Source organism: Nanorana parkeri, unplaced genomic scaffold (genome assembly GCF_000935625.1).
Source record: "Nanorana parkeri isolate BGI_ZX_2015 unplaced genomic scaffold, ASM93562v1 scaffold15, whole genome shotgun sequence".
In the NCBI taxonomy this organism is placed as follows: domain Eukaryota; kingdom Metazoa; phylum Chordata; class Amphibia; order Anura; family Dicroglossidae; genus Nanorana; species Nanorana parkeri.
In genome coordinates this window covers 2,173,929-2,186,937 of record NW_017306283.1, presented here as the reverse complement: position 1 = coordinate 2,186,937, position 13,009 = coordinate 2,173,929, and the positions used below count along the sequence as shown (strand labels likewise).

The 13,009-nt window shown below is 42.7% G+C and overlaps 1 protein-coding gene across 1 annotated transcript in view; it reads left to right on the top strand.

The window, feature by feature from the left end:
* The window catches only part of LOC108788522 (elongation factor 1-alpha), a 13,644-nt gene extending 2,438 nt beyond the window's left edge, over positions 1-11,206 (top strand). The window contains exons 2-7 of the mRNA XM_018558300.1: positions 141-320; positions 2,232-2,528; positions 2,933-3,083; positions 5,373-5,629; positions 10,224-10,458; positions 11,088-11,206. Coding sequence (XP_018413802.1) covers positions 141-320; positions 2,232-2,528; positions 2,933-3,083; positions 5,373-5,629; positions 10,224-10,458; positions 11,088-11,206 — 1,239 coding nt within the window. The remainder of the gene's footprint in view (positions 1-140; positions 321-2,231; positions 2,529-2,932; positions 3,084-5,372; positions 5,630-10,223; positions 10,459-11,087) is intronic.
* Positions 11,207-13,009: the final 1,803 nt, after the last annotated feature.

Here is a 13,009-nt window from a genome sequence, read left to right as displayed (position 1 = left end):
AATCTGTCCTTAATGTGGGGGAGGGGGGGGGGTGCGTGGAGGAGACCTTTTCAGCAAGTCTGTCCCTTAATGTGTTGGGTGTTGGTGGGGTGTTATGACTACTTACCAATTGTCATGGCCTCTCTGAAATATCTTATTAGATTGGCAAGAGCTCATTCAAGTTTGCGTGGATCCTGGACAAGCTGAAGGTGGAGAGGGAGCGTGGAATCACCATTGACATCTCGCTGTGGAAATTCCAGACCAACCGATATACGATCACCATCATTGACGCTCCCGGTCACAGGGACTTCATTAAAAACATGATCACTGGCACATCCCAGGTTTGTGGTTTCCATGGTGTTTAGGGCATTGAGGCATTTGGGTCTTTATCTACATGGCTTTGGGGTCCTGGGTTCAACTCAATCTGGTCCCTTTTCTACATGGCATGCTTCTACTTTGCTGGGCAAACTGGGTGGTTGTTGCGTTTCATTGACAGTGGTGGTAAAGTCAAAAGGGTTTTAAATTATTTCAAATGTTGATTTAAATCACTTACAATGGATACTGCTCCTTGATGATTAAAAGTTTATTTCCTGTTGAATCAGCTGGTCCCCTGACCACTGGCCTGGATATCCTGTCTAGGGTGGCTCCTTTCCCTTGTGGTGTCCTATAGTGTGCTAGTAAGCGGTGTCTCCACAAACACACAGGCACAGCAGGCAAGTCACTCCCCTGCCCACTGCTCACCTCTCCTCCCTCAAACTAGTAGATGAACATCTGCTGGAGACTGCACTGCGTGGTCTTGTATTGGACAGGTGGTTTGGGGAAGCCCAGCTGAGAGAGCTCTTTAAAAACATGACTAAGTGCTTGAGCAAAAAATGTAAAATACTTTGCTGGGCAATGTTTGTCTGCTCTGAATTCATTTATTGATAAGAAGACTTCTTCAATACTCTAAGGAGAATTTCTGGTTTAGTGGTATGTGTCAGCACACGATGCATTTCCCCTGATCCATAGACTGTGTGCCTGGATTTCTCCTCCTGTGCAGAAATTCTGGCAACCTCTATCCAGGTTTTTGCTTGGTGCCACCTGGCAGGTCATTGTGGGCTGTGGCAGACCTAGTGCTCTGACGTTTGAAAGTCTAACCGAGCAGCCATTAAAAGCTTGGCTTGAATTTAGTGATGGATGGAATTGTGCCGATACACCAACACATTGTTGCAGATACTTTATTTTGTAGACCAGAGCTATAACCAAATGTTTTGGATAAAGCAGGGATTAGTCGGAACCCCTATGAAGTTTTACTGCTATGTGGAACTTGGATATTTTTTGCTAATTTTCTGTTGTGGGGACAATTTTCTTTACCAGAAAGGAAGTGAAGCAAAATATGCAATTGGGAAATGGGGCAACAAAAACAAAACAATGGTTCTAGTGTTCCGCTTATCTTAAAAAGCAGTTTAACTTCTGTATGTGTTATGGACAGAGCTTCTTTCACTTCCTGCCCGGTGAAACGGTTGTACTCCAGGACAGTGAGTGAGGGGAAGGGTAATTTCTGAGTTCTGCCGCTGTAAAACCCAACAGGGGTAATCTTCCTTCACTCTATCCAAAATGTTTTGTATATAGATGCACTTTAAAGGAAACGCTCATATTGATGCCATACTAAAACATGTGGATTAGTGTCCAGTTTTGGATAGTGTGGAAAGATTACAACCTCTGTCCAGAGACTCCCCCCTTGCTGTCATGATGGCTTCACTAGACCAAAAGGTAAGAAAAGCCTTTAACGACAACAGAACCCAAAATTAAAGCTGCTTGTTTTAGCAGGGTGGTGCTGGTTTCAGTAGAGTAGTGAAAGGTTAGGACCCTTGTCGGGTGAAGATGTTGTCAATATGACCAAAGGGAAATTTGGGTCTGTTGAATATACTAGTGAAGTTTGTTTCAAAAACTGATCACGCCAGAAATTCAGTGCTGTCCTGTCCACTCTGCAGTGTCCTCTGCCATGCCCAGCTTGCTTCTGAATTTCAGAATGCTTCTGCCATTTTCAAGGAGAGGTTTTTATTGTCTTCCTGTCCTAGGGTGACAATGCTGCTCCTCCATAGAGAAGTACAGTGAGTGAGCATCGTCACCCTAGCACATGAAGGAATACTGGCAGGATCACCAGGTGGATAAAGACCTATAATGGCCATCTAATGCAGCCACCTCGTCATAGTAGTAATGCTGTTTTGTGCTTGGATTTGGATGCACTTAAATATTCTGTTTGGTTTCAGGCTGATGTAGCTGTGCTGGTGGTCTCTGCTGCCACAGGAGAGTTTGAAGCTGGAGTGTCGAGGAAAGGGCAGACCAGAGAACATGCCTTGCTGGCCTACACCATGGGTGTTAAACAGCTCATTGTCTGCGTGAACAAGATGGACATGACTGACCCACCGTACAGCCAGAAGAGGTTTGATGAAGTGGTCAGGAACGTGACTGTTTACCTCAAGAAGATTGGCTACAACCCAGCCACCATTCCATTCATCCCTGTGTCTGGGTGGACTGGAGAGAACATATCTTCTCCCAGTCAGAAGGTAATGGGTCCAAGTAGATGAATTGAAGTGATTACAACTGGGGGCAAAACACGCACATTGTGATGTGTAGGAACTTTGTGTGCAGAAGTTTCACATAAGCATCTGGGGTGCTTGAGAGTATTTGTTCTCTCTAAACCCCACTGCCTTCTGTTGTGATCACAAGACAGACTTGGGTAGGAAGATGCACCACATGTAACACTCCTGCAGTAATGGATGAGCTGTCGATCTGGCCTATCCTCAAAATATGTAATTTTGGATATGGTGGGGGAAGAGCTTATTGAGTTTTTCTGCTGCTGCCTCTTCCTAACTTGTGTCCAGTTTTCCTCATGTCTAATCAATGCCTTGTCTTTAGGAAATGACAGTTGTACCATGTGGCTGGTATTTAACCTCTTTTATTCTTTCAGATGAGCTGGTTTAAAGGTTGGAAGGTGAAACGAAGAGAGGGCTTTTCCAAGGGCCAATCTCTGCTTGAGGTCCTTGATTGCCTTGTTCCCCCTGTGCGTCCAGCCAATAAGCCACTTCGCTTACCTCTGCAGGATGTCTATAAAATAGGAGGTGAGTCACTCAAGGAAACTGTCCTAAATACCTAGAGGCACATTTATAAACACTGGTTTCCTTGGAGGACTGCTCTAGATTCTCTGTTCCAATCAGCTTCTTCAGTTTGTTCAGTCAGCCCTGGTTCACACCTAGGCAGCACAGATTTTGTGAACTTGTACGCGAATTAGCAGCATGTGGTTATTTGCATGCGTGTTTTTGCATGTACATTAAGACTCGTGTTTTGTTTGGCAGCTCATAAACCATTGTGGTTTAAACAATAAAAGAATGAGTGTATAAATGCACAAATGCTCACGAAAATGTGCAACATGCTTCTGTTGCGTGGTTTTTGGGCACTTCCAACGAAGTCTATGGGGAGGAAAAGTGCTTTCAACACCCCAAAGCTCCTGTATCATTTTCAGGCGTCTGTCATTTTTCTGCTCGGGTGTGAACCAGGGCCATTTGAAAATTATGGGATTTCTTGTGTGGGACAGTCTTAAAGTACTTTTTGAATGGCTCAATTGCCAGACCACGGCTTAAGGTCTGAAAATGAAAGAAGCTGATTGGTTGCTTCATATTCAGTCTGCTCAAGTCTTAATAAATTCCCCTCATGAGTTTGAGTTCAGCTTGGGAGCCTTCAGATGAAATGACTGTCCTACTGCCAATAGACAATGACTGCCCATATTCTCAGCATCAGTTTGTGTCCCGGAATTGACCTTCCAGAACCTTGTCCCTTATACAGCATCTCTGAATACTACTTTATACTATTCCTGGAAGGACTCTTGTGCTCTATTCTACTCTTGAAAGCCTTTTTACATGCTGACAATGGATCATGTATTTGGGCGTAGACATTTCAATGAAGGTTCTATGCTGCTGACGGACATTGTAAATTGGTCACCAAAACCTTCTTGCCTTAATAGCTTGGCACAGAATAGGACCATTGCTACTATTAATGGCAGGACAGCATCTGCTACACTTCACCTTAACTTTCAGATACAAGTGTGCCAAAACAAAGTGACACACAACAAACCTGCATGCTGTCCCATCAAACACTCAAACTTCCTGGTGCTGCACATGTAAATGATGTATTCCAGAATCCTGCTGCACTCCTTACCGGGTATGCCTGTCAGCATGGGTGCTCGAAGTGACTGAGGATGGCACTGCCAACACTGAAACTTGTTAAAAATGCCACCAGCACACCATATTGAAGTGAGGCACACATCTGTTGACTCACATCTGTTGACTCCATGTCAAAACATATGGCAATGTTTCAGGGCCACACAGAGTACCCATCATTAGGCTTGTAATGACAATCACTTAAAGCCTGACGAAGTGGACCCCTTTGTGGCGCCGGAATGTTGCTATTTGTTTTGACATGAAGCATCAAACAGAAGTGTTCCTCACTTCAATATGGTGTACTGGTGGCATCTTTAGCACCTCTAAATTATGTCTAAATGTTTGGTTGCCTGACCTCATACCTTTATTATATTTCCAAAGGTATGTGGCCACCCTCCAGATTGTGTTTAGGGGTTTTAGTGAAGGGCATTAATGCTACAGCATACAAACATTTTAACAATTGTGAAATTCCAACCTTGTTGCAAGCTTGGCTTTGTACCTCCTGTGTACAAAGCTAGATTTATATAAACAGTGCAAGCTTGGTGTTGAACTTGAGGGTACTGCACAGTGCCCTGACTTCAACCCTAATGAACACCGCCTGGGAGGAGTCGAAATGACAAATCAAAAGACAGAAGTGAGGGCGCAAAGCTAGGGGGGGTTATCTAGCTGGGCTGAACGTTGCAAGAGGAACGGCAAAATGAAATGGTGTACTTACTGGTGTGGGTCCGAGGATCGGGATGAGGACCGGTCTGTGGGAGGATCGTGAAGTCAAAGATATGTGTTCTCAATGGAGGCTGGTGTGCTGCCTGAGGCTGCTCATCTCGAGAAGGTGAGACGGAGAGGAGGGGGAGCGGGTGGCGGCACAAAGATTTTGTCTGTATCCCCGCTGCTGTGATGAGAAGTTCCGGCAATGTACACGGGTTTGGCTTCAGGTTTAAAAGTTCACGAATGTTTATATATAAAGCAGTCTTTGCAAATCTAAATGAGGTGATACCCGGATGGTAGTTTAACTGGAACAATCTGGTGATCTTGGTTGCACAAGGTATTCAAGTTCTCTAGTGAAGTTAATATACTGCAAGTTAATTTGAGAAAAACGATGTGCACATTAATTTTACTCTTGGGACAATTTTGCCCTTAACATGTGTTTGTAACCTGGATGTAGACCTAACACTCTGCACTTCTATCTCCTCCCAGGCATTGGTACTGTCCCTGTGGGTAAAATAGAGACTGGGATCCTGAAGCCAGGGATGACCATCTCATTTGCACCCTCACACTTCACTGCAGAAGTGAAATCTATAGAGATGCACCATCAGCCTCTGGACACGGCTTTCCCAGGGTACAACATTGGGTTTAATGTGAAGAACATTGCTGTGAAGAGTCTGAAACGTGGAAATGTTGCTGGTAACTCGAAGAGTGACCCACCTACCGAAGCCAGCAGCTTCACGGCACAGGTATGCTGCAGTGTCTGAGCTCCTGAAAATGCACCTGAACACTGTTCCTGGCATACACTGCAATTCATGTGGGTGGCAAGAGTTTGGATAGAACATGAACAATGAGGCTTTTCATTCCCTCGTGAAACCACTGACCCTTCTGTAGCTGCAGGAACTGTCCAATGATGAAAGCATATGTAAAGGTACAACTTTCTAGCTTTGGACAGAAGTGAGTAAAGGTTAGTTTGTCCTGGTGACCACTATCACCAAGAGAAAGTGAGGGAAAATGTAACATTGGTGGTCACCATAGTAGGTGAGGATATATCAATAGGACAATTCTGGTTCCAACAAACACTATATATACATATACATCAAAGTTGACAGCTGAAGCACTTTCACTCTGTCGGTAGATAATATGCTCCACTCCCAGAAGGAACTTGGCAACTTACCAGCCTTATAGTCTCAAACTTCTAACACTGAGCAGGAGTACATTAAGAGGGGAGAGCCGGAGTGCTGCGACTTGAAGGACTTTATGGCTTCTGTTGTAGACTTTGTAGCTGCAGGAACTGAAGCCTTTTGTCAAAGATCAGCGAGGGCTCATTTTAAAACTTGTTTACTGCATGTTAAGTTTGAACATTTCAATGTCCATAGTTGAAAAAAGTAAGTGCAACCTTAAAGACACTTGACACTTCAGCCAACTGGATTAAATGCTTTGCGAATGATGTACCTGAATGATGTACCTGAATGATGTACCTGAATGATGTACCTGAATGATGTACCTGAATGATGTACCTGAATGATGTACCTGAATGATGTACCTGAATGATGTACCTGAATGATGTACCTGAATGATGTACCTGAATGATGTACCTGAATGATGTACCTGAATGATGTACCTGAATGATGTACCTGAATGATGTACCTGAATGATGTACCTGAATGATGTACCTGAATGATGTACCTGAATGATGTACCTGAATGATGTACCTGAATGATGTACCTGAATGATGTACCTGAATGATGTACCTGAATGATGTACCTGAATGATGTACCTGAATGATGTACCTGAATGATGTACCTGAATGATGTACCTGAATGATGTACCTGAATGATGTACCTGAATGATGTACCTGAATGATGTACCTGAATGATGTACCTGAATGATGTACCTGAATGATGTACCTGAATGATGTACCTGAATGATGTACCTGAATGATGTACCTGAATGATGTACCTGAATGATGTACCTGAATGATGTACCTGAATGATGTACCTGAATGATGTACCTGAATGATGTACCTGAATGATGTACCTGAATGATGTACCTGAATGATGTACCTGAATGATGTACCTGAATGATGTACCTGAATGATGTACCTGAATGATGTACCTGAATGATGTACCTGAATGATGTACCTGAATGATGTACCTGAATGATGTACCTGAATGATGTACCTGAATGATGTACCTGAATGATGTACCTGAATGATGTACCTGAATGATGTACCTGAATGATGTACCTGAATGATGTACCTGAATGATGTACCTGAATGATGTACCTGAATGATGTACCTGAATGATGTACCTGAATGATGTACCTGAATGATGTACCTGAATGATGTACCTGAATGATGTACCTGAATGATGTACCTGAATGATGTACCTGAATGATGTACCTGAATGATGTACCTGAATGATGTACCTGAATGATGTACCTGAATGATGTACCTGAATGATGTACCTGAATGATGTACCTGAATGATGTACCTGAATGATGTACCTGAATGATGTACCTGAATGATGTACCTGAATGATGTACCTGAATGATGTACCTGAATGATGTACCTGAATGATGTACCTGAATGATGTACCTGAATGATGTACCTGAATGATGTACCTGAATGATGTACCTGAATGATGTACCTGAATGATGTACCTGAATGATGTACCTGAATGATGTACCTGAATGATGTACCTGAATGATGTACCTGAATGATGTACCTGAATGATGTACCTGAATGATGTACCTGAATGATGTACCTGAATGATGTACCTGAATGATGTACCTGAATGATGTACCTGAATGATGTACCTGAATGATGTACCTGAATGATGTACCTGAATGATGTACCTGAATGATGTACCTGAATGATGTACCTGAATGATGTACCTGAATGATGTACCTGAATGATGTACCTGAATGATGTACCTGAATGATGTACCTGAATGATGTACCTGAATGATGTACCTGAATGATGTACCTGAATGATGTACCTGAATGATGTACCTGAATGATGTACCTGAATGATGTACCTGAATGATGTACCTGAATGATGTACCTGAATGATGTACCTGAATGATGTACCTGAATGATGTACCTGAATGATGTACCTGAATGATGTACCTGAATGATGTACCTGAATGATGTACCTGAATGATGTACCTGAATGATGTACCTGAATGATGTACCTGAATGATGTACCTGAATGATGTACCTGAATGATGTACCTGAATGATGTACCTGAATGATGTACCTGAATGATGTACCTGAATGATGTACCTGAATGATGTACCTGAATGATGTACCTGAATGATGTACCTGAATGATGTACCTGAATGATGTACCTGAATGATGTACCTGAATGATGTACCTGAATGATGTACCTGAATGATGTACCTGAATGATGTACCTGAATGATGTACCTGAATGATGTACCTGAATGATGTACCTGAATGATGTACCTGAATGATGTACCTGAATGATGTACCTGAATGATGTACCTGAATGATGTACCTGAATGATGTACCTGAATGATGTACCTGAATGATGTACCTGAATGATGTACCTGAATGATGTACCTGAATGATGTACCTGAATGATGTACCTGAATGATGTACCTGAATGATGTACCTGAATGATGTACCTGAATGATGTACCTGAATGATGTACCTGAATGATGTACCTGAATGATGTACCTGAATGATGTACCTGAATGATGTACCTGAATGATGTACCTGAATGATGTACCTGAATGATGTACCTGAATGATGTACCTGAATGATGTACCTGAATGATGTACCTGAATGATGTACCTGAATGATGTACCTGAATGATGTACCTGAATGATGTACCTGAATGATGTACCTGAATGATGTACCTGAATGATGTACCTGAATGATGTACCTGAATGATGTACCTGAATGATGTACCTGAATGATGTACCTGAATGATGTACCTGAATGATGTACCTGAATGATGTACCTGAATGATGTACCTGAATGATGTACCTGAATGATGTACCTGAATGATGTACCTGAATGATGTACCTGAATGATGTACCTGAATGATGTACCTGAATGATGTACCTGAATGATGTACCTGAATGATGTACCTGAATGATGTACCTGAATGATGTACCTGAATGATGTACCTGAATGATGTACCTGAATGATGTACCTGAATGATGTACCTGAATGATGTACCTGAATGATGTACCTGAATGATGTACCTGAATGATGTACCTGAATGATGTACCTGAATGATGTACCTGAATGATGTACCTGAATGATGTACCTGAATGATGTACCTGAATGATGTACCTGAATGATGTACCTGAATGATGTACCTGAATGATGTACCTGAATGATGTACCTGAATGATGTACCTGAATGATGTAGACTTTCCCTGTTGTGACGATCTGTATATCTGTCCACTAAAACATCCTCCATAGTTGTGCATAGCAAGTTTGCAAAAAAAACTAGCTTTGAAATCTTGACTAGTACAAGATGGATTCTAATGGGTATGTTATGGGTTGCTGCAATAAAGAATTGGCACGTAAAGGAACCTGCACTAATGGGAATATGTAGACTTCCTACACATTCCTAACCTGCACAAGTTTAGATCAGTGACTCAAACCGCTGATGTCACAAGATCAAACGAAAGTGACTATTTCTGGAAAGCCCAATAATGCCCTCTTCCCATCTACTCTTTACCAGGCATCTCTTGCTACTTTGCAGTATGCTTTGGCCTTGCACTTGGCTGCTAGATTGGAGCTTGCATGCTCTGGACACGGCAGTGCTGGGTCTTGTCGGCTATGGAGGATGGACTGGTGAGACACTGCTGGAAAGATGTTTATTGGGGGGGCCCTTTCCAAAGATGCTATTGGGAATGTGTAAGGTGACAATTTCAGTACTGTGCACATGTAGCTAAAAACATTGGTTTTGGATACAAAAAAAGGATGAGAACCTCTGGTACAATTGTTGCCGTCTGTTTGACAAATGTCACCAGGACAAGAGGTCAAACTATCTAGCCAGAACAAAGTAAAGGAAAGCCTGAATTTTAGTTGTCACCAGAACAGGTGAAGTTGTGTCCAATGGCCTGTTTAGTATCTGCCAATAAAGTCCCTTGTTGGTGACCTCTGCCAAGAGGGAATTTATTACTTGTAGATATCCTCACTGCTGCTCATCTGGGACAGGAAGGGAGTGTAAGCCCTCCCCATACTCTAGCCAAAAAATGTTTGGCTATATACTCAACACACAAATCCACTTGTCTGGTCACCCTACATTTTTAATGACTACAGTGCATTAAGCTTGTCCTAATCTCATTGTCTTGTAGGTGATCATTCTCAACCATCCTGGGTTTATCAAAGCGGGCTACTCCCCAGTCATTGACTGCCACACAGCCCACATCACCTGCCAGTTCTCAGAGTTACAGGAGAAGATTGACCGCAGATCAGGCAAAAAACTGGAGGACAACCCAGCAACACTGAAGTCGGGAGATGCTGCAATTGTGAAATTAAAGCCCATCAAACCATTCTGTGTGGAGAGATTTTATGACTATCCACCACTAGGTGAGTACCCATCACTGTACTACGCTGACCTCTCATAGGGGGAGCTGACAGCAAGTGGAGGTATCTGGCACAAAACTGAAGAAAAGCTGCTAATACAGTAAAAATGCATAAGGGACTGGAGGTGTCTTGCACAGTATCACAGGGGTCTATGCTAATGAGATATTCAAATGGTTCACACTGTAGTAATGTTTCAAATTGTTTGTTTAGTTGTCTAAATTGATTTCTTTTACAGAATACAGCAAATCCTTAACTGATGCTAGAGGAACGCCTCGTGGCGGGGGGTTTAACTATTGAACAGAACTATATTCTTGTTCTAAGACTAGCTTATTTTAAGTTTGTATGAGACTGGCTCTTGGGATAAAGTTGGGGGATGCATATTATATAATTAGGCTTTTGATGGGAAAGTCACACAGGAAGCTTGACATTTGATGTGGGTCCCCTAGAAAAACCTTTGCCAGGATCAGGACATTCACACATAGATGATTAGGCTGTCACCACCAGATGTTGGCATATCAAGTTTTAATTGAAAAATGTGCTGATGACCTGCTGACACCTGTCCAAATGGTTACATGGCTATGGTCTTCAGTTGTATGTAGGTGTATTGTAACGACATGCAATCTGGTTTGCAGGGAGATTTGCAGCGCGGGACTTGAAGCAAACTGTTGCTGTGGGAGTTGTGAAATCTGTGGAGAGGAAGGCAAGCAGCTTGGCCAGAAGACAGGGCCAGAAACCCATCCAGGTCAACTGAGGAATTGAAACATCAGTTCTGCGTTCATTTTTTTTTCTTTTTCCCCCCTTTCTATGCAAGGCAGCTGAGGGAGCTGCTAATAATAGTGACAAAACCGAGTTGTGTTTAAGATTTTGTTAATAAAATGCATAGAAAACCGTATATTCTGTCTTGTGTCATAAGGATTGTGTACAGGTTCTCTTCCAGCAGCCCCGTGCTAACACAAAGCATCCAATGTAAAGGGGAATTCAGTCTAGTTAAGGCTCCTGGCTTTTTCTTTCCAATTTTGTTTTAAGTCTGTCTGGCTTGGGTAGCAAGCGGTTAGGCACATTCAACTTGACTTTTTGCAGCTTGTGAGTCAGTTCTGGAACATTTATAACCACACGAGAAATTAATCAAATCTGCATGGAATGTGTGAAGCCAGAGCTTCATTGTCCTACTGAATTTGTGGAATCCCCCCTAACATATAGTCCAATCCCTTCCCTTTGAAAGCCTGCAGCCTGTGTGAACACTTTAGTTTACATGGTGGAAGGTGTGAATTGTCAAATGCTGGAGGTAGAGATTATAAAACTGTTAAAAGACCCTCACCCCTGTTTTTATGGATGGCTGTTCCATTTTGACATAAAGGCCTCTACATTCTTCAGGGCTTGAACCTGTGCTTTTGCCACACAAAATAAAAATGTCAGACCACCCACTCCTATAGTCTGCAGAATGGTTTCACAGAATTGGATCTTTGGCAGGTTAAAGCGACTTTCCATGTTTATGTTCCATTCATAAGGCGTACGTAAAAGAGTGAGAAGATATTTTACATTTCTGAAAAGTCATTTGGGCAGGAATTTGTTTGGAAAAAGCTACTGTGAATAGTTTTAAAGGGAGTCGGTTCCCAGGGAAAGACAAGGGACAAAATCTGCTACCTCTTGGCACACAAGGCTTCTCCATCTTTAATCCTTTCGTTAGGACGGTGTTCAAATCTAGTTTCCAACCGATCTGCCAGTACAGTACACAGCCCCTCAAGGCTGGGTTCACACCTGGGCGTTCCAAATAGGCGCGTTTAATGCTCGTTTTTTGTTCACTGAAACACGTGTTTGACGCTCGTTTTTAACCTCCCTGGCGGTATATTTTTCTTTAACTTCCCACTGGTTCTGCCACCCTGCGACACGGACGCCCGCAAGGGACGGCAGCACCCGGAGGACACAGCAGGGATCGTGGACAAGGTATGACCTAGCTGTATTCCCGAGTTGTGGCTCAGGGTTACTGCTTTAACCACGAGCCATAATGGGGAATACCAATGGATACTTGCTGAAATACGCCCCAAAGAAGCTCCGGTACTATTTCAGGTGCAGGGCGTTTTCAGCGTGACAAATCGTGCTGAAACACGCCCAGGTGGGAACCATGCCCATAGGATTTCCCTGCTTGACTGTTTTTCAGCACTGAAACGGCCAGGTGTGAACCCAGCCTAACATCATAGTGGGGAAGCTAGGCTCAAAGATTTTAAAGCAAGTGAAGAGCACTTGACAAGAAGCTGCAATTTTTGGAAGGTTTTGTTATGCTTTGTGCATGGTAACATACAACATATAGGTGTTGTACAAATTTTACTTAAATTCCATGGACTGTTTTGCAACTTTTTTTTCTTCATTTCAATCCATTGGTGGACTTTTTAACCGATGCTAATGGAAGGGCACCAAAAAAATGAATGGGTGTAAATGGAGCTAGTAAACATCGGATCCGTTTGTGTTGAACAGTCGTGCATGTTCTTTTTAACTGTGTGGTGTGAACCAGCCCCATTCACACTCAGAGTGGGTTGTGTTTTTTTTTTTTGTGTGC